The 19,069-nt window shown below is 40.9% G+C and overlaps 1 protein-coding gene across 2 annotated transcripts in view; it reads left to right on the top strand.

Moving 5' to 3' along the window:
* The first annotated feature begins 3,358 nt into the window (after positions 1–3,358).
* DENND5A (DENN domain containing 5A) overlaps positions 3,359–19,069 on the top strand; it is a 98,023-nt gene continuing 82,312 nt past the window's right edge. For both annotated transcript variants that reach the window (XM_080816995.1, XM_080816996.1), the window contains exon 1: positions 3,359–3,492. In XM_080816995.1, the coding sequence (XP_080673121.1) occupies positions 3,381–3,492 (112 nt within the window). In that variant the 5' untranslated portion in view covers positions 3,359–3,380. The remainder of the gene's footprint in view (positions 3,493–19,069) is intronic.

Here is a 19,069-nt window from a genome sequence, read left to right on the forward strand (position 1 = left end):
AGAACATTTTTTGTGAACTACAAGCCAAATCCACCACACCTTCTACCGTTTCTACCAGTCCTCCCACCTCAACACTTTCTAGCTGCCTTAACCTTCTTGTAACTCCTTGAACACTCTAGGCACACTTTGGTCTCATGTCCTTTCCTGAAATTACCTTCCCTCAGATGTCCACTTGCTTTCTCTCATGTCCTTCATCGTGAAAGTGGGTGCCCCAATATGCTACTTACTAAGAGTATAAAATGTCCCAGATATTTGAAAGTCCTTTTTTCATTGATTTTTAAAAATCAATTTAAAAGGGATGCCTGGGTGGCTCAGTTGGTTAAGCATCTGCCTTTGGCTCAGTTCATGATCCCACGGTCCTGGGATCGAGTCCAGCATTGGGCTCCCTGCTTAGTGTGGAGCCTGCTTCTCCCTCTGCCTGCCACTCCCCCCTGCTCGTGCTTGTTCTCTCTCTCTAAGAAATAAATACATAAAATTAAAAAATTTTTTTCAAAGCAATTTTGGGAGAGGTAGAATGATTATTCTTATATTCCAGAGAGGTTAACTGATACGCCTCAGCTCACACAGCTAGTAAAGGCAGGAATGGGGATTTAAACACTAAATCTAAAGAGCATCCAGTTCTGTTTTCTCTCTGATTCTCAAAAGAAGCAATCATGCTGCCAAACATTTCCTACTGGGAAGGAGATCACTTTACAGTTGAGTATTCTGGGCCTCTGAGCAGTTACATTTCCCAGGACAAATTAATACAGTTGGGCTTTTGTTTTGAACTTGTGTTTTATGAGTTGAGTTAGTTTGAGAGATCTCCCAGCACGTGCTTGCCCTGGATGCATCGGATAAAAAGTCTCTGGACTTTCAAATTGAGGAGATTTAAGTCTTTTTCAAGTCTCTTCTTCCATATCACCCCCAAGCGATCATTTTAAGATGTCAGTCAGATCTTATCATTCCCCAGCTCAAATTCCTTTACGTTACCACCCCTGAGACACTTTACAGGATACAGTCTCTGGCATATGAAGCCTTTCCTGCTCTGTCCCTCTCCTCTTTCCCTGGTTTCATCCCCTTTTAATTCTTCATTTTGCATAGAAATGAATTATTTGCTGTTGCCCGAATGTATCATTTTATTTTATTTTAAAGATTTTATTTATTTATTTGACAGAGAGATCACAAGCAGGCAGAGAAGCAGGCAGAGAGAGAGGAGGAAGCTGGCTCCCTGCTGAGCAGAAAGCCCGATGTGGGGCTTGATCCCAGGACCGTGGAATCATGACCTGAGCTGAAGGCAGAGACTTAACCCACTGAGCCACCCAGGTGCCCCTGAATGTACCATTTTAATCTGTCACTCCTGGTGATTACCCATTCTTCCTGAAACCTATTTTTTCTCTCTTTTTACTTGAGAAATTTCTTTTGATCCTTGGAACTCAGATCAGATAATACTGTCTTCTGGAAGCATTCCCTGACCATCTCCCAACATGGGGAGATGCCCCAGATGCTGTGTAATTATTTAGCTTTCTGAGCCCCCTCTACTGTCTCTGTGTCCCCAACATACAGGATGGGGTGGGGCATCACTCTGGATAGGCTCTGTGAAGCTACCTTCTCCTCCCCCTTTTTTTTTTTTTTTTTTTGAGCCCAGTACAGGGCTTAAACTCATGACCCTGAGATCAAGACTTGAACTGATATCAAGAACTGAGCTGAGATCAATAGTCAGATACTTAACCGTCTGAACCACCCAGGCGCCCCTACTCCTCCCCGTTTTGTCCCATCAGTTCAGGCAGGTTACATACAGGGAAGGGCAGGTGCTATGGTTCCCAGTGATGTTGGCTGTGACCTCCAGGCCACCCTCCCCAAGGGAACCAATGCTTGAGAGAAGTACCCAGGAGAGAACCCAGGAGAGAACCCATGGTTGGCCCTTGGGGAAACCAGCTACTTTCTGGAGTCCTTAGTAGTAGCCTGCCAAAGCAAACCTCTTGCTGGAATAATAATAATAATTTATAATAATAATTTATAATAATATGGTATGTCATCTACGTTCCAGGCACTATTATGACCATTTAACCAGTCTGCAAATTTATCTTATGTAACTTTCACAAAAACATGACTGCTGGCACCTGGAGAGTGCCCAAGGTCACATAGTAAATGACAAAGTCAGGATTCAAATCTGCGCATTCTGTTTCTAGAGCCCATGGTAGTAACCTCCATACTATATTATCTTCCTGGCTTCCTACCTCCAGGTTCCTGCCTACCCTCTGTGGGAAACCAAATCAGAGGGTCCCAAGGCAAGGGCTAGGAAGCAAGTTTCTCTCCTTCTCATTCCCCACTTTCTCTCAGGACGACGGGCTTAGAGATGGACTTGAGAATTCTCATTAAGTGGAAAGGGAGCTCCTAAGTGGCCCGAGAGCTCTCCTGGACTTTCCAGGAGAGAAAAGGGGACAGTCTGGTGCATGGGAAAAGGCCTGCCCTGGGGTGGTAGGTGAGGGAGATGGGAGCTGACCAGGAGCCCAGTATCCTAGACCGGGTTTTATCTCTTAGACTCTGTATAGCCTTGGAGGAAGTCCTTGCTTCTTTCTAAGCCTTAGTTTCCCCATTTGTAAAAAAGGGTAAATATGGGACTGGCTTATCCACCTCCACCAAAAGAGGGGGCATCTTCAGCTCTCCTGAGGAAAAAGCAAGGCACTGAAGCCAAGGTGCAGGGCTAGTGGAAAGAGCTATCTGAGGTCTAGGTCTAGCCTGGAGATGGGACGAGGTGGGCTGCCGAGCTCAGTCCCGCGACCCCATCCCTGTGACAGGGCCGGGTTAGGGAGACATCGGGATCTCCCATGTGAGAAGTAGGTAGGAGGACAGAACATGGACCAAGGTCTCAGCTCTGCGGCATGCGCCCACTCATCCCTCACCTCCTTATCCTCTCAAAAGGAGTCGCAGCCTCGAGGGGGTGGCGGTTGCGGGCGACCGGACAGTGGATGGCCCCGTTGCGGCGGCCGCCTGGGAAGCTGCGGCCCTCCGGGCCCGAAGAGCATCACGTCATCCTTTCCGCCAGGCGCCCGCCCCCTCCCCGACGACGCCTGCGCAGGCGCGGCGGGAGGGGGTCGCGGTGGGGGCTCTCCTCCGCGCATTCCGCCCTTCTCCAAGCTCGCTCGGGTCGCGGCGCTCTCGGCTGGCGGCGGCGGCGCGGAGAGGAAGGCGTCCAGGATGCGGCGCGGGGCGGCCCGGAGCCCCCCTGCCCCGTCACGGCAGCCGCGGCGGCCGCGGGGACCGGGCCAGGGCCGGGGGCGGCGGCCCGAGCCGCGGTAGCGGCGGCGGCGGCGGCGGGAGGGGCGGCCTGAGGGCGGGCGGGCGCCCTGGTGCGGGGGCTCCGCGCTCCGCACGGCCCGGCCCGGCCCGGCCCCGGCGCCATGAGCGGCGGCGGCGGCGGCGGAGGGGGCTCGGCGCCCAGTCGTTTCGCCGACTACTTTGTCATCTGCGGGCTGGACACCGAGACCGGGCTGGAGCCGGATGAGCTGTCGGGTGAGTGCTCGCGGAGCCCGGGGCTCCTTCCCCGCGCCCTCTGCGGCAGGGGACCCTCGAGGAAACCTCCCGGCTTTGTCCCGGGAGCTGGGCGAGGGCCGGTCTGCGGGACCCTCGGCTGGCGCCGGGGAAGGGGGCGTCGGGCTGGAGGTGGGGTAGCGGGCTGAGGGGGCTCTGAGTCGGCAGGGGTCCGAATGGCCTCTCCGCGCCTCTGCGCTATGGTCCTGTAGTAGGCGACGAGGAGGAGGGGGAAGCGTTGTGTGTTCTGTCTGGTGAAGGTAGAGTGACTTGGTGGTACAAGATGAAAGTAAGCCTGTTGTCGAACACCTGCTAGGGAGGGAAGAAGGTATCCCACATCTCAGTTGAAAGTAAGTTCCACCCAGACTGAAAAACAAAACAAAACAAAAAACAAGGAGAGCAAAACAGAAACTTGTGAGTTTTTCTGGCCTCTTCCCAAGAAGCCAGTTCCTCAAAACTGTTCTAACTCAGCCCTGGGCTGGGCTCCCTGGTTTGGTAGGACATGAAGTAATAAAGTGAACTTGAGGCACAAGAAGGGTGAGAACTCTCTTAGTTCTAGAAAGGGCCTGTACCAAGCCATGCCTCTTTTTATGAGAAGTAATGGGTGGCCGTTATGAGACCAGCTTCATTTGTGAGTAAAAGGGCGGTGACCTAGTGGGAGAGTCTGGGTTGGGTAGTGATGCTTCTCAAGTCATCTTTCAAAGGGGAAGTAGTAGGAAAGTGAAGATGGGGCCCGGATCAAATTTGACAAGAATTGCAGAAGAATGTCATAATTGTAAAATCCCCATGAATTCCACTGCACTGTCATTGGAACCTTTGAATTGCAACAGTTTTGAAAAAGTTTTTGGAGTGTCCAGTTTGCACGTTTCATGTGAGTGGAGGTTTGTTGTATCATCCTGATTTGATGAGGGATTTCCTTTTCATTGTTTTGTCATGATGTATTCACCAAAGTTTCCTGAAAGTTATTATGCTATTGACTAATTTTACCTTGCTTCAAAGATAATAGGACAAGATTTTTGTTTTGTTTTGTCACCAGAAAAATTCCAGTGTTTCTTGTGGAAAAAAAAATTAGGTGTATACTTCAAAATAGACAAAAATAGACCATCTTTTAAAAAGCACGGTAAATTGATGACCTTTAACAAGGTCAGAACAGATATACAATTTTCTCAAATTAATACCAGCTGGATAAAAAAATCATGAAACAATAACGCTATTAATTCTAGGCCTTTTGTTGGGGCAACTTTATTGTTTCAAGATCACTTCTTTAGATCTTCAAATTCTAATACAGATGTTGGTTTTTCATGTATGTTTCATATTTATTAAATTTGTGACTTTGTGATGTAAATTTGGAATTCAGTCCATGATGTTGGAGCTGGGAAAGACCTCAGAGAGGAATATGAACCCCAGGAAGGACAGTAGGGCCAACATCCTGTTAGTTAATTGCCTGACTTTTGGTTCAGTGCTCTCTTTTACATTAAACTGCATTTCATTGCCTGGTTGGGTCTTTAGAAAACACTTAACATGTTGAGGAAGACTAAAAATATCACAGTTCTCCCCTGTAAAAGAAACTTTAAAAAAAGTGGTGGAATACGCAAGTGTTTTTTTGTTTTTTGTTTTTTAATGCTGTGCTTTGAATATCTATTAAATTATATAGAAATTTGATTTTAGGGACGCCTGAGTGGCTTAGTCACTTAAGGATCTGCCTTTGGCCCAGGTCAAGATCCCAGGGTCCTGGGATTCAGTCCTGCATTAGGCTCCTTGCTCAACGGGGAACCTGCTTCTCTCTCTGCCTGCCCGTCCCCCTGCCTGTGCCCTCTCTCTAACAAATAAATAAAATCTTAAAAAAAAAAAAAAGAAATTTGATTTTAGAAAATGAAGAGAATGGTTCGCAAGTGGTAAAAGCATTAGAATGAAGCTGGGAAGTGATGTGTTAGTGAGAGCATGGGTTTTGCACTTAAACATTACCCCTCTGCAATATGTTGGCTATCTCTGTGACTCCGGGGCAAGTTAGATAACTCTGCTGGGATCTTCATCTATAAAAAAGGGAACGTACGTAAAAAGCATTTCATCAAGTAGACACTCAAAAATGTTACTTTTCTTTTAGTGACTATCTGTAAATTATCTGCAAGCGAAAATTATATCCCTGTGAAAATTTATTGGGAGAATAAAGAAAGGGGGAATCAATTGTATAAAATGTTGAAGAAAGAGTATTTTTTCTGTCTTTTTAAATGTGGTGGCAGTAGTGGAATGCCAAGACCATTTATTCAGCAGGTGGCCTTTGTTCGAATGGGCGCTGATTGAAGGATTTCTTTTTTTACTTCATTTCTGGTGAGTTGGTAGGGGAATCTGGACTACCCAGAGGGAATCTGAAAAAAATAAAAACAGAATACAAATAGCTTTATGCAGGTCAGTCTTGAGACTCTCCAGGGTGCGTTTTCTCTCTGTAGCTGGCCTTGTAGTTCTCAAACTGATGATGTCATAATATGTGAAACTATAGGAAATTGTGAATTGCACCCAGGTCTTTAGGGAGGTACTGAGGAGTCTAAGTTCTCTCTATGCAAATTAAGTTCTATACTTCAGGTAGCTTCTGTACTCTTAAAAGCGAATCCAGAACAGGCAAATCAAAGACACTTATTTGTTCCTTCTAGTTTTGTGGAGAAGGATTAAGATTCATTCTCACGTTGCGATAATAAGCATAGAGCTTGCTGAGTTGAATATAAACTCAAATCACTGGATTTTATAGGAGTCCCTCCCTCTCACTTCCCCTTTCTTTCAGACTTAAGCATTTAGGCAAGTCATGTGCTTATTTGTTGTGCAAGGAACTGAGGAAGGTATGAAAATTGTTTTCTGGTTAGTTGAGAAATTATTTTGGGTTTGGGGGAGGTGATCAATGAATGAATCGTAAGTCTAGCAACTTTGGGAAATGGTGTCTGCTTGTTAGCTTCTTGAGCTTGTCAGAGAGATAAGCAAATCTGTAAGGATTGCATTTGAGGGGCGCCTGGGTGGCTCCGTGGGTTAAAGCCTCTGCCTTCAGCTCAGGTCATGATCCCAGGGTCCTGGGATCGAGCCCCGCATGGGGCTCTCTGCTCAGCAAGGAGCCTGCTTCCCCCTCTCTCTCTGCCTGCTTGTGATCTCTGTCTGTCAAATAAATAAATAAAATATTTAAAAAAAAAAGGAAAAAAAAGAATTGCATTTGATATATGTTTTCTATTCCTGTTGGTTCATCCTAAGTGGGGTGGCAGATGGTAGTAGAGTCCAGTCCTTATTTACCCCTTTGATGGATAGATATCCCAGGTATATTTGTTTCTCCTTTTCTTCTTTCTCCTTTTTCTTCTTGTGATCACCGCTGGTGACTGCAGGAGAAGGCTTACTGTGAGATGGGATTCCTGAATTTAACTTTCCCTGTCTGCCTGAGAATTAAGATTCCAGAATACTTGTGATCTATTTCTTACTTTGGAATCTTTTTAGGTTCCTCTGAACTGACTTGCACCTAGCTTTGAGATGTAAGTATTCTTGGTTCATGCATCCAGTACTGCAGTTTCCCCAGGCTCTGAGCAGAGAGCCTTGGCAAGAATTGAAGAGAAAGGCTTGGGAACATAGATAGGAGACTCGTCAGTGTCCTGTATGAGCCTGTTTAGAATACTGAGAATACTGAAATCATCTCTTAATATCACTGTTAGAAGAGAGAAAAAAATGCTTACTGACTAGGAAAGTCAGAGGACTGGTGAGATCATATTCCTCCTTAACCATATTGAGCAGTGAATTTAGAACCTAAAATTCATGGCATGTCACATGTGGAAGAACTCTCCAAGAGATTATATAACCTTCTGATTTTACAGATGAAGAAACTGAGGCCATGAGAAAGTTGGAGAATATTTTTCTCCCTTGCCACGTTTCATTTTTCTTTTCTGCTATTTGATGATGCTTTGCAGTAATCTGTTGAGTAGAGGGGACAAGTGAAATATTTGTTTGGCAGAGGCAGGAGCAGACATTATGTCAGTTTTTCTAGTGCAGGTTTCTGTTTCATGTTAAGGAAGAATACTATGTGTGATTCTCATGAAGGATGTCTTATTTTTTTTAGGTTTTTCTTTTCATATAATTTCACACTGAGCATTAATATGAATAGTACAAAGAACTTCAGTGCATCCTTTTTACAGATTCACTGATGAACATTCTGCTGCATTTGTTGTATCACTTGTATGTATATATTTTCTTATATATATATATAAATAACTTCATTGTGATCTAATTCATATACCATATAATTCACATATTTAAAGTGTACAGTTCAGTGGTTTTTTTGTATATTCACAGAGTTGTGCAGTCATCAGTATAGTCAGTTTTAGAATATATTCATTACCCTTCTCCCCCCCTCCCACCCAAGACCCATACCCACCCATTAACAGTCACTCCCCATTTCCTTCCAACTCTGTAACCGTCCTTAGCCCTAGGCAACCACTAATCTATTTTTGATCTCTGTAGATTTGCCTTTTCTGGACGTTTCATAAAATCAAGTCCTATATGGTCTTTGTGACTGGCTTTTTTCATTTAACAAGGTTCATCCATATTACAGCATTTATCAGTATGGGTTTTTTTAATGGCTGAATAATATTCTGTTGTAAGAATATACCACATTTTATTTATCCATCAAATGATAGACATTGGGTTGTTTATACTTTTTGATTACTATGAATAATGCTGCTGTGAACATTTGTGTACCTTTTTTTTTTTTTAAGATTTTTATTATTTATTCAACAGAGAGATAAAGAGCACAAGTAGGCAGAGGGAGAGGAAGAAGCAGGCTCTCCGCTAAGCAGGGAGCCCGATGCAGGGCTCGATCCCAGGACTCTGGGATCATGACCTGAGTGGAAGGCAGCCGCTTAACCGACTGAGCCACCCAGGTGCTAAAAAACATGTGTACATGTTTTTTAAAAAGATTTTATTATTTATTTGAAGAGAGAGTGAGAGAGCACAAGCAGAGGAGTAGCAGAGGGAGAGGGAGAAGCAGGCTCCCACTTAGTAGGGAGCCCATTGTGGAGAAAATAATGTGGGCCTTGATCCCAGGACCCTAGGACCATGACTGGAGCTGAAGGCAGATGCTTAACTGACTGAGCCACCCTGGTGTCCCTGTACATGTTTTTGTGTGGAGATCTCTTTGCATTTCTCTTGGGTATATACCTAGGAGTGATGTCATATGGCAACTGTGTTTAACCTTTTGAGAAATTGACAGACTGTTTTCCAGTACAACTATACTAGTTTACATTCCCACTAGGGGTATATGAAGGTTCTACCTTTCTCCATGTCCTTGCCAATACTTACAACTTTATTTTTGATTATAGGCATCCTAGTGGGTATGAATATATATTTCATCATAGTTTTGATTTTCATATTCCTGATAGCTAAGAAGTATACCTTATATAAAAGAAAAAAAAAGGCTATCTCTTTCCAGAGATGAATTGACTATAAAAAGCTTGATAAGCCAGTTTCAGAGAGTCAGTATGAGCTAATTTTTATTTTATTTTTATTTTCCTCTGCTAGTCTTTCAATTTTATGCAGATTCTCTCATGGTCATTATATAAAGGCATCTCTGCTCTGAATCCTAGACTCCTAGCTGAAGCAAAACTTAAATCCTGGTAGCTTACCTCAAGGGTCTGTGATAACTTCAGAGGTCAAGGTTGCTGTGGCAGGAGGAAGATTTCCTACGTTAGGTCACATATTTCCTTTTTGAAAGTTGAGCAAAGCAGAAATTGAGAGAAGAGATCAACACACAGAAAACAGAGTAGTCCAAGGCAGTTTAAAAGTACATGCTGGGGCACCTGGCTGGTTCAGTGGATAGAACATGCAGCTCTTGATCTTGGGGTCATGAGTTCAACCCCCACATTGGGATGAAGTCTACTTAAAAAAAAAATTTTTTTTTCAGTTACATGCTAAATTTAGTTGGAGAGACTGTATATTCTTTAACTTTATTCTTTATTTTATATATATATTTTCCTGTCTAACCTACTCTCATCAGTTCTGGAAATGTCTTTCTTAGATCAAATAGTTACGAGGGCTTTGTTTTTAAGAAGCTCCCTTTTTGGTGTGGCTGTTTTAGGATGTTTAATGCTTTTTTGTCTGAGCCACCCGGGGGCCCGAGACTGTATATTCTTAAACATGAGAGAACCCTACTTTGCATTCCCTCAGGTAGGAGGATCAGATTGAAAGTAAGTGGATTTTATTCGAACGGCCCTGGAGCCTTGCTCTTCTCTGCTTAACAACTCTGCGCGTGACTCTGCTCTGTGCAGCCCTTCCTTCCCTCCTAGATTAGAAACAGTTTTCTTTGCCTAAGACATCCTTTGACAACGCCCATTTCCAGTTCTATATCCTTTTATAAGCTTGTTTTCTGGCTAACTCTGGTGGATAGCCTTCTTGGACTTGGCTTGGCTCCTCAGTTCCTCTGCTGTCCCTGGATATGAATTACTGTCAAGTGGTCTTAGAGGTCTCTCAGGAACCTAGGTACACAGGAGAGAACCTGCTGGATGTGGCATAGGATCCAGTGAAGGAGAGAAAGACAACCTTTTGGAAGTTGGTGACTTAGGGAATTCAGTGATTACACATAGGCTGTCATTGCCAGATTTAGTTCTCAAAAGTTACTAAGTGAGGCAGATAATGGACAAATGTCTGTGTTCTAGATGTCCTGTGGTGACTGATTTTAGTTTGGAGTATATGGAACCCTGCACTGGATTTATGAGTGACATAGTCCTGTCATGGTGGAAAATGAGAGCATGTGCCAGCTCTCAAGCTATTTTCAGTGTGCTGCTAGAGGATCAGATATGACTCCAGAAAGTAAGATGGGAACAGGTATAGTTTTGATCATCAGGTTTCTCTGATATACTAAGGTGGTCTGATATCTGAGACCTTAAGTATAGTATCTTACACTTAGGATCTGTCATAGTTTCTTGTTAAAGGTAGCCAGGTTAGTAATATTTTTTGTTCATTGGTGTGGTGGGTAAGGCAAGTCAGAATTTTGCTAGGCCATCTGTGATCTACTATATAGGTGGAACTAACTGGTTTAGTCTAGAGTATTCATGGAGTGCTGAGAGTTCTAATCAGGGAGAAGGTGCTTTATGGTGGTTCCTCTTATTAGGCTTCATTCCTCTGTGAGTGTGGGATTCCTTGGCTTCTAAACTATTCCTAGTTGGCAAAACATAATATGAGTGTGCGTTTATTAATATTGGTCACAGAATTTAAAAAGTCAGAGATAGAAATGAGAGATAGTCTATCCATCACTTTTTACAGAGGGTAATGATTAATATTTGTAAGTGACTTTATACTTTGTTGTGTACTTTTAAAAAGTTTTAAAATTTTTTCAGTCCTACTCAAAATATAATTTTTTGTCCATTGTCACCCAGAAAATTGGAAAGAACTGTTAGAATCCATATCTTTTGTCTGGTATCAGACCATTGATGAGATTATTGTATTCAGTTGTGTATTTGGGAAAATTGAAGCAATGGCTTAATCATTGAATAGCAGAGCTATGGTGTGGACTCTGTAGCTCAGTCCCCAACCCACATTGCAGTAGAAGAGATCTGTCGGGAGAAGAACCAGGTCACTCATGGTCTGAATTGTAGTTAAGGTTGGTTGTTATTTTATATATATATTTTCCTGTCTAACCCACTCTTATTAGTTCTGGGAATGTCTTTCCTAGGTCAAATAGTTACGAGGGCTTTGTTTCTAAGAAGCTCCCTTTTTGGTGTGGCTGTTTTAGGATGTTTAATACTTTTTTGTCTGAGGTTTGTTTTCTTTGAAAAAAAAAAAAAAGAGTTTGTGTCTTAACCTCAGAAATCCCTCAGTGTAGGCTGTAGTTTGCATATTTTGTGGTTGTAGTTTGGGGACTGGCTCTGACTTCTGGTTTACCATATTCTGTATAACGAAAGAATATTATGGGAAGCAACAAAGAAACTTCCGGGATTTTTAAAAGCAGGAAGACAGAGGAGGAAATGATTTAGAAATGGTATTCATGAGCCACAATTTGTAAGTGGATAAATCCAATTTATAACAAATTACATGCACTTCTGTTATACATTAGAATTACTTTCCACAGGGGCGCCTGGGTGGCTCAGTGGGTTAAAGCCTCTGCCTTCGGCTCAGGTCATGATCCCAGGGTCCTGGGATCGAGCCCCACATCGGGCTCTCTGCTCTGGGGAGAGCCTGCTTCCTCCTCTTTCTCTGCCTGCCTCTCTGCCTGCTTGTGATCTCTGTCTGTCAAATAAATAAATAAAATCTCAAAAAAAAAAAAAAAGAATTACTTTCCACAGGAATGTCAAAGGACTTGGTTCTTCTCTCAGTTGTGTTATCAGCTGATGTCCTCTTTTTCCTTTGGTTTTGCAGTTTTATTTATTTATTTTATTTTTATTTAAAAAATTTTAAAAGATTTTATTTATTTACTTGAAACAGAGCGCAAGCAGGGGGAGTAGCAGAGGGAGAGGAAGAAGCAGGCTCTTCTCTGAGTTGGGAGCCTCATGTGGGGCTCAATCCCAGAACCCTGGCTGGGATTATGACCTAAGCTGAAGGCAGATGTTTAACCAACTGAGCCACCCAGGTGCCCCTGTAGTTTTATAGTAATAGTAGTTTTAGTAATAGCCCTCTGACACTGTTTTTGCCTAGTTGTGAAGATAGGTATTGATTATTGTTACATTGTTGAAGAAAACTAGAGATTTTATTTTACGTAAATTCGGCGTCCCTTTTCTTGTTTTCCCCAGAGTCTTTATTTGACAATAACTGTTAAAATTTTAAATTATTTTTACTGATAATAAAAATCACAGGTCATTATAAAAATTAATAGGGGCGCCTGGCTGGCCCAGTTGTTAGGCGTCTGCCTTTGACTCAGGTCATGATCGCAGGGTCCTGGGATCAAGTCCCACATCAGGAAGCCTGCTACTACTCCCTCTACCGCTCCCTCTTGTATTCCTCTCTCGCTCTCTCTCTCTGTCAAATAAATAAAAGTCTTCTAAAAAAATGTTTGAAGATCATGGAATTTTTCTCTCTCTAAAAATAAAACTTTGAGTTATAAAATACACATTTCTTACAGAGAATTTAGAAATTATAGAAAAGTACAGAAATAAGTGACTCATAATTCTTCTATCCAGAATTAAGTTGTTAGTATTTTGATGTCTTTATGGAGTTCCTTTTAGTTTCTAAACATTTTTATTGCAGCATAGCTTAAACACATATCCTAAGTATATAGCTTGATGTATTTTTATATAGGTATGCATGTGTATAACCATCACCCAGATCAATTCTTTCCAGTTTTTACTATGTGTGGGTGTATGCATGTATACTTCTACATATTGTGATAAAGTAAAATGTAAAATTTTGTGTTTTGATTTTTTTTTACTTAATGTTCTATCATGAATATTTCTCAATATTATCAAGTATTCTCCTGAAATTTTGTTGATCCCAGTGAAGAGTTAATTACAGGGAGCAGAAACTCATTCAGACAAGCTAAACTAAAAGGGATTTCTTTCAAATTCTAACATGTGATATATTTATAAATAACATCTTTAAAGAATATCCAACATAAATATAAAGATCTGTAGAATATTTCAAATTTTTCTTTTTTCAGATATCCTCATACCTATGTTTTTACACTTAGTGGGAGTCATTCTATAAGGTTATCCCTAAAACAAGTCTTTGTTGAGTCTGAGGAGTGTACATCTTAAGTTTTAATAGTATTGTCAAGTTTCCTCAACAGTTTAGACTCTCATCTCAGTGTTTTAAGATTCCAGTTTCTCTACATCTGTAATAAAATGTTAGGACTTTTCTGACATGTTTCCAATTTGCTAGGAAGAAAATACCTTGTTTTAATCTGAATTTAATGATTTGTGAGGCTGAGCATATTTTCATATATTTCATGTACATTTGTATATTTCTTCTGTTCAGGTCCTTTCTTCATATTTCCATTGTGTTTATTATCTTTTTTTCATTGATTTGTGGAAATTATGTATTAAGAATATTTGGGGGGCACCTGGGTGGCTCAGTGGGTTAAGCCTCTGCCTTCGGCTCAGGTCACCGTCTCAGGGTCCTGGGATCGAGCCCCGAATCGGGCTCTCTGCTCAGCAGGGAGCCTGCTTCCCTTCCTCTCTCTCTGCCTGCCTCTCTGCCTACTTGTGATCTGTCAAATAAATAAATAAAATCTTTTAAAAAAAAGAATATTTTGATTGTCAGGAAATATATCAAAACTTCAAAAATACTTGCAGTGAATGGGACGCCTGGGTGGCTCAGTTGGTTAAGCCGCAGTTTTCGGCTTAGGTCATGATCCCAGGGTCCTGGGATTGAGTTCTGCATTGGGCTCTTTGCTCAGTGGGGAGCCTGCTTCTTTCACTGCCTCTGCCTGCCATTCTGCCTGCTTGTGTGTACTCTCTCTCTTTCTGACAAATAAATAAATAAAATCTTAAAAAAAAATACTTGGAGTGAAAATATAAATGTGCACTAGTATATATTTTTAAATTGGGATCATAAGATAAGTGTATTGTGTATATACTGCTTTTTGAATATATTATTATATGTCAGTAATTTTCCCATGGTATTAAAAATGTCTTGAATATGGGGCACCTGGGTGGTTCAGTCATTGGGCATCTACCTTCGGTTCAGATCATGATCCCAGGGTCCTGGCATTGGGCTCTGGGTCGGGCTTCCTAATCAGCGGGAAGCCCACTTCTCCTTCTCCCATTCTCCCTGCTTGTGTTCCCTCTGTTGCTGTCTCTCTCTCTGTCAAATAAGTAAAACCCTAAAAAAAAAAGTCTTGAATAGTCTCATACCATTAAATATTCTTCATATATGTGATTTTAATTATTTAATTCCACAGTGTGAGTGAACTATAAAATTTTTTTTTGAACTGTAAAATTTTTAGTGATTGTTTGGCACTTGGGTGGTTTATACTTTTTTATTACAAATAATTTTACACAGTAGTACTTTATACAGATCTTGACTGTCTTATTTTTGCTTTAATGTAAATATCGATAAGACATTATTAAGCCAAATTAGATGAATCTTTAAACACATTTCACATGTAGTGATAAATGTTTTTTCAAAAATGCTGTACCAATTTATGTTCATCCCTAGTTTGCCATTATTTAGTCCTACACACACACACACACACACACACACACACACACACGTATATATGTATTGTTCGGTGGGATTGTATATTTCCATAACATAAAATTTAGCATTTAACCATTTAAAAATGTATAGTTCAGTGTCAATTTAGTATATTTCATAATGTTGTGCAGCCATCACCAGTGTGTAGTTTGATAATATTTTCATCACTCTGAGAGCAAACTCTGTACTCATTAAACAGTCACTCCTTATTGCCATTTTCTCCCCAGTTCCAGGCAACCACCAACCTGCTTTCTGTCTCCATAGATTTGCTTATTCTGGATATTTCATACAAATGGAATCATGTAGTATGTGACTTTTTGTGTCTGGGTTCTTTCACTTAATGTTTTCAAGGTTCATCCTAGTTGTTGCATATATCAGTACTTCATTCTTTTATTTATTCTTTATTGAAGTATATGGTAGACACACATTGTTTCATTAGTTTGGGTGTAAAACATACTGATTGAATACATTATGTGATGCTCACAAGTGCAAGTGTAGCTACCATCTGTCTCCATAAATGCTTACAATGTGATGAAGTCTAGTAATTTCATTCCTTTTTATGGCTGAATAATATTCCATTGTGTGGATGTACTACATCTTGCTTATCCATTCGTCTGTTATAGACATTTGAGTTGTTTCTATTCTTTGGCTACTGTGAATAATGCTGCTTTGAATATTCATGTGCAAGGTTTTGTTTGAACACCTGTTTGGGAATCTACCCAGGAGTGGAATTGCTGGGTCATTTGGTATCTTTATGTTTAACCTTCCCAAGAACTGCCAAACTGTTTTCCACAGTGGCTGCACATTTTACGTTCTATCAACACATGAGGGTTACACTTTCCCTACATCTTTGATAATATTAGTAATTTTTCATTTTTTGATGTCATTATGTTTTAATCTGTATTTCCTTACTACTAAGATATTTTAAAAAGAGCTATTTGCTATCCTTCATATTTATATTGTGAATTGTCTCTTTATAATTTCTGTTCTTGCTCTTTTTTTTTTTTGTGGGAAGGAGCAGGAGGGACTGAGGTTGGGGTGCTTTGCAAGGCGATCTCTTTTTGCTTAGGGAAAGCTGATAAGCTTGCTATAGAAATAGGGTGGCTAAAGAAATGTGATTTGTGGCATTTGTTTGTTTCCTGGGGCTGCTGCAACAAATTACCACAAACTGGGTGGCTTAAAACAACAATAATTTGTTTTCTCACTGTTCTGGAAGCCAGAGGTTCAAAATCAAGGTATTAACAGGTTGCCCTCCCTCAGAAGCTCTAGGGGAGAATGATTAATTGCCTCTTCTAGCATCTGGTGGCTGTTGGCATTCTTGGCTTTTGGCCACGTTGCTCCTATCTTCTACATCCCTTCTTCTCTGTGTCTTCTCTATGTGTCTGTCTTACAAGGATACTTAGCATTGGATTTAGGGACCACTCAGCTAATCCAGGATGATTTTCTCATCGCAAGATCTTTGATTACATCTGTAAAGACCCTTTTCAAATAAGATAATATTATTCACAGGTTCTGGGGATTAGGATGTAGACATGTTGTTTTGGGGGGCCACCATTCAGCCTATTACGAGAGTCTATAAGGTAGGTCTTGAATTTCCTCAGGTGCGAGCAAGGAGCAGACAGGAGTAAAAAGGAGAGCCCGAGAAGAATGGTTAAGGAGAAGAGAGACTAATATCAGTGCTCTGTACTGTTACTATACTTGATATTCAGAGATTAGGATTCAGAGATAGGATTTTAGGATAAAAATGACTAAGAGTCTGAGTTATTTGACAAGAGCCATTAACTCAAAAAAACAAGCTTCTGCTGTGGTAGAACATTCTTATCTATAATAAAAGTCTTTACTAGCACTGTGATACTGGAACCAGTATCTATTGAACCAGTCAGATTCATTGTCATGTCATAAGTAATCATCACTATCATCTCTAGTACTTTTATTTATGCTGTATTTATTCTTTATTATTATTATAAAAATTAAAGTATAATTTGCATTGTATTCTTTCTTTTTTAAATTTGAGTATAGTTGACATATAGTGTTACATCAATTTCAGGTGTACAACATAGTGATTTGACAAGTTTATACATATGCTATGCTCACCACAAGCTTAGCTACCATCTGTCACCATACATCATTATTAAAATATCACTGACTTTATTCCTTATGCCGTGCCTTTTATCCCATGACTTAATCATTGTATAACCTGAAGGCAGTATCTTCCATTCCCTTTCACCCATTTTTCCCATCCCCTTATCCTCCTCCCCTTTGGTAACTGCCAGTTGTTTGTATTTATAGGTATGATTCTGCTTTTTGTTTGTTTATTCATGTTTTTAAAGATTCTGCATATCAGTAAAATCATATATTTGTCTTTCTTAGTCTGACTTATTTTACTTAGCATACTATCCTCTAGACCCATCCATTTTTTCTCAAACGGCAGAATCTCATTCTTTGTCATGGCTGTGTAATATTTTATTTTAATTTTTTAAAGATTTTACTTATTCATTTGACAGAGATCCCAAGTAGGCAGAGAGGCAGGTGGGGGTGGGGGCGGGGAAGCAGGCTCCCCGCCGAGCAGAGAGCCTGACCGTGGGCTAGATCCCAGGACCCTGAGATCATGACCCGAGCCGAAGGCAGAGGCTTAACCTACTGAGCCACCCAGGTGCCCCTGTGTAATATTTTAGTGTATGTGTGTGTCCAGACACACGCACACACATACCCCACATCTTCCTTAACATTTGTCTACTGATGGACACTTAGGTTGCTTCCATATTTTGGCTATTGTAAATAATGCTGCAGTGAACATAAAGGTACAGGATTTATTCTTTTAAAATAGGCAACATAGGTCTCTTAGAAAAGAACCAAGAGTTGATTAGAATTTCCAAACCTTTCATTTTGCAGAGGAAGGAAGTGTGCTGGAAGGGTTCTGAGTAACTTACTTAAATTCTCACAGCTGGTTAGTGTCAGAGCTGAGACTTGAATTTGGGTTCCTTAACTCTTGGTTGAGTGTTTCTTCTCTTTTTTCTTATTTTTAAAGATTTTATTTATTTATTTGATGGAGTGCGTGCACGAGAGAGAACACAAGAAGGGGAAGTAGGAGAGGGAGAGGGAGAAGCAGGCTTCCCACTGAGCAGGGAGCCCAATGCAGAGCTCGATTCCAGGACCCCAGTATCATAACCTGAGCTGGAGGCAGACGCTTAACGACTGAGCCACCCAGGCGCCCCTGAGTGTTTTGTCCATGATACGTATAGTATACAAGCTGCGCAAACGGATAAAGAAGGAATAGATTTATGGTCATTTATTTTTCTTCCTTAAGGCTGGGATTCCCTACTGGGGTAGTAAAGGAGATAGTATAATATGTGTCATGTGGATTTGAAACCCAGATCCTCCATTTACTGTTTGATTAATGGTGGACAATTTACTTCTCTGTGTTGAAGTTTCTTCATCTTTAAAGTGGACTTAAAATCTATCTCATAGGGTTGTTGTAGGATTAAAGGAGTTAATACATTAAGTGGCTTGGGATAGTGCCTGACACATGATGAATAAGCATTAAGTGTTTTCACTATTACTAACATTTTTCCTTGCATCACTTAACTCTATAACTTTGACATTAATGCAAAGTGAAGAAAGGGTAATAGTACTACATACATTTTCATTTGGGCCTGTTAGCAACCACATGAGGTATGTTCTGTTGTTATTTGCACTTTTTATATGAGGACAGTGACAATATGGTTAAATAACTTGCCTGAGATCATTCCGCTGATACGTGGGAAGATTGGGATTCATCAGATCTGTCGGAATCTAGAGTTTACTTTTTTTAAGGAATTAAACTTCAGTGATATCAATATAGTATACAGTAAAGTGCACATACTCAGGTTCACACTGTGATGTGTTTTTACAAACTGAAGTGTTGCCAGCACCCAAGAACTCTTTCTTGTACTCATTCTAGTCAGTATTGTCTCTCTTGTCTGCCAGAGGTGACGACTGTTCTGACTTCTAACAGCATTGATTAGTTTTGCTTTTCTGTACTTTTATATAAATGGAATCAAATGCTGTACTCTTTTGTCTGGATTCTTTTGTACAACATCATGTTTGAGAGATTCATCCATATTGTTAAAAGTAGTTTTCGATTGTTCATTCTCACTGCTGTGTAGTTTTCCATTGTGTACCTCTACCACAGTTTCTCTCTCAATTCTACTGTTGATGACACTGTGGGTAGTTTCTAGATTTTGAATATTAACAATAGTGATATATCATGAACATTACTGTATGTGCCTTTTTTGTGAACATGCCCTTTGGTCTTTGGGGTGGGTGTTTACCTAGAAGTGGAATTGCTGGGTCATAGGTATATATTCACTTTTAGTAAATACTGCCATACTGTTTTCCACTGTGGTTGTACCACTTTACATTCTCACCTGTAGTGCGT

Source organism: Martes martes (genome assembly GCF_963455335.1).
Source record: "Martes martes genome assembly, chromosome: 10".
Taxonomy (NCBI): domain Eukaryota; kingdom Metazoa; phylum Chordata; class Mammalia; order Carnivora; family Mustelidae; genus Martes; species Martes martes.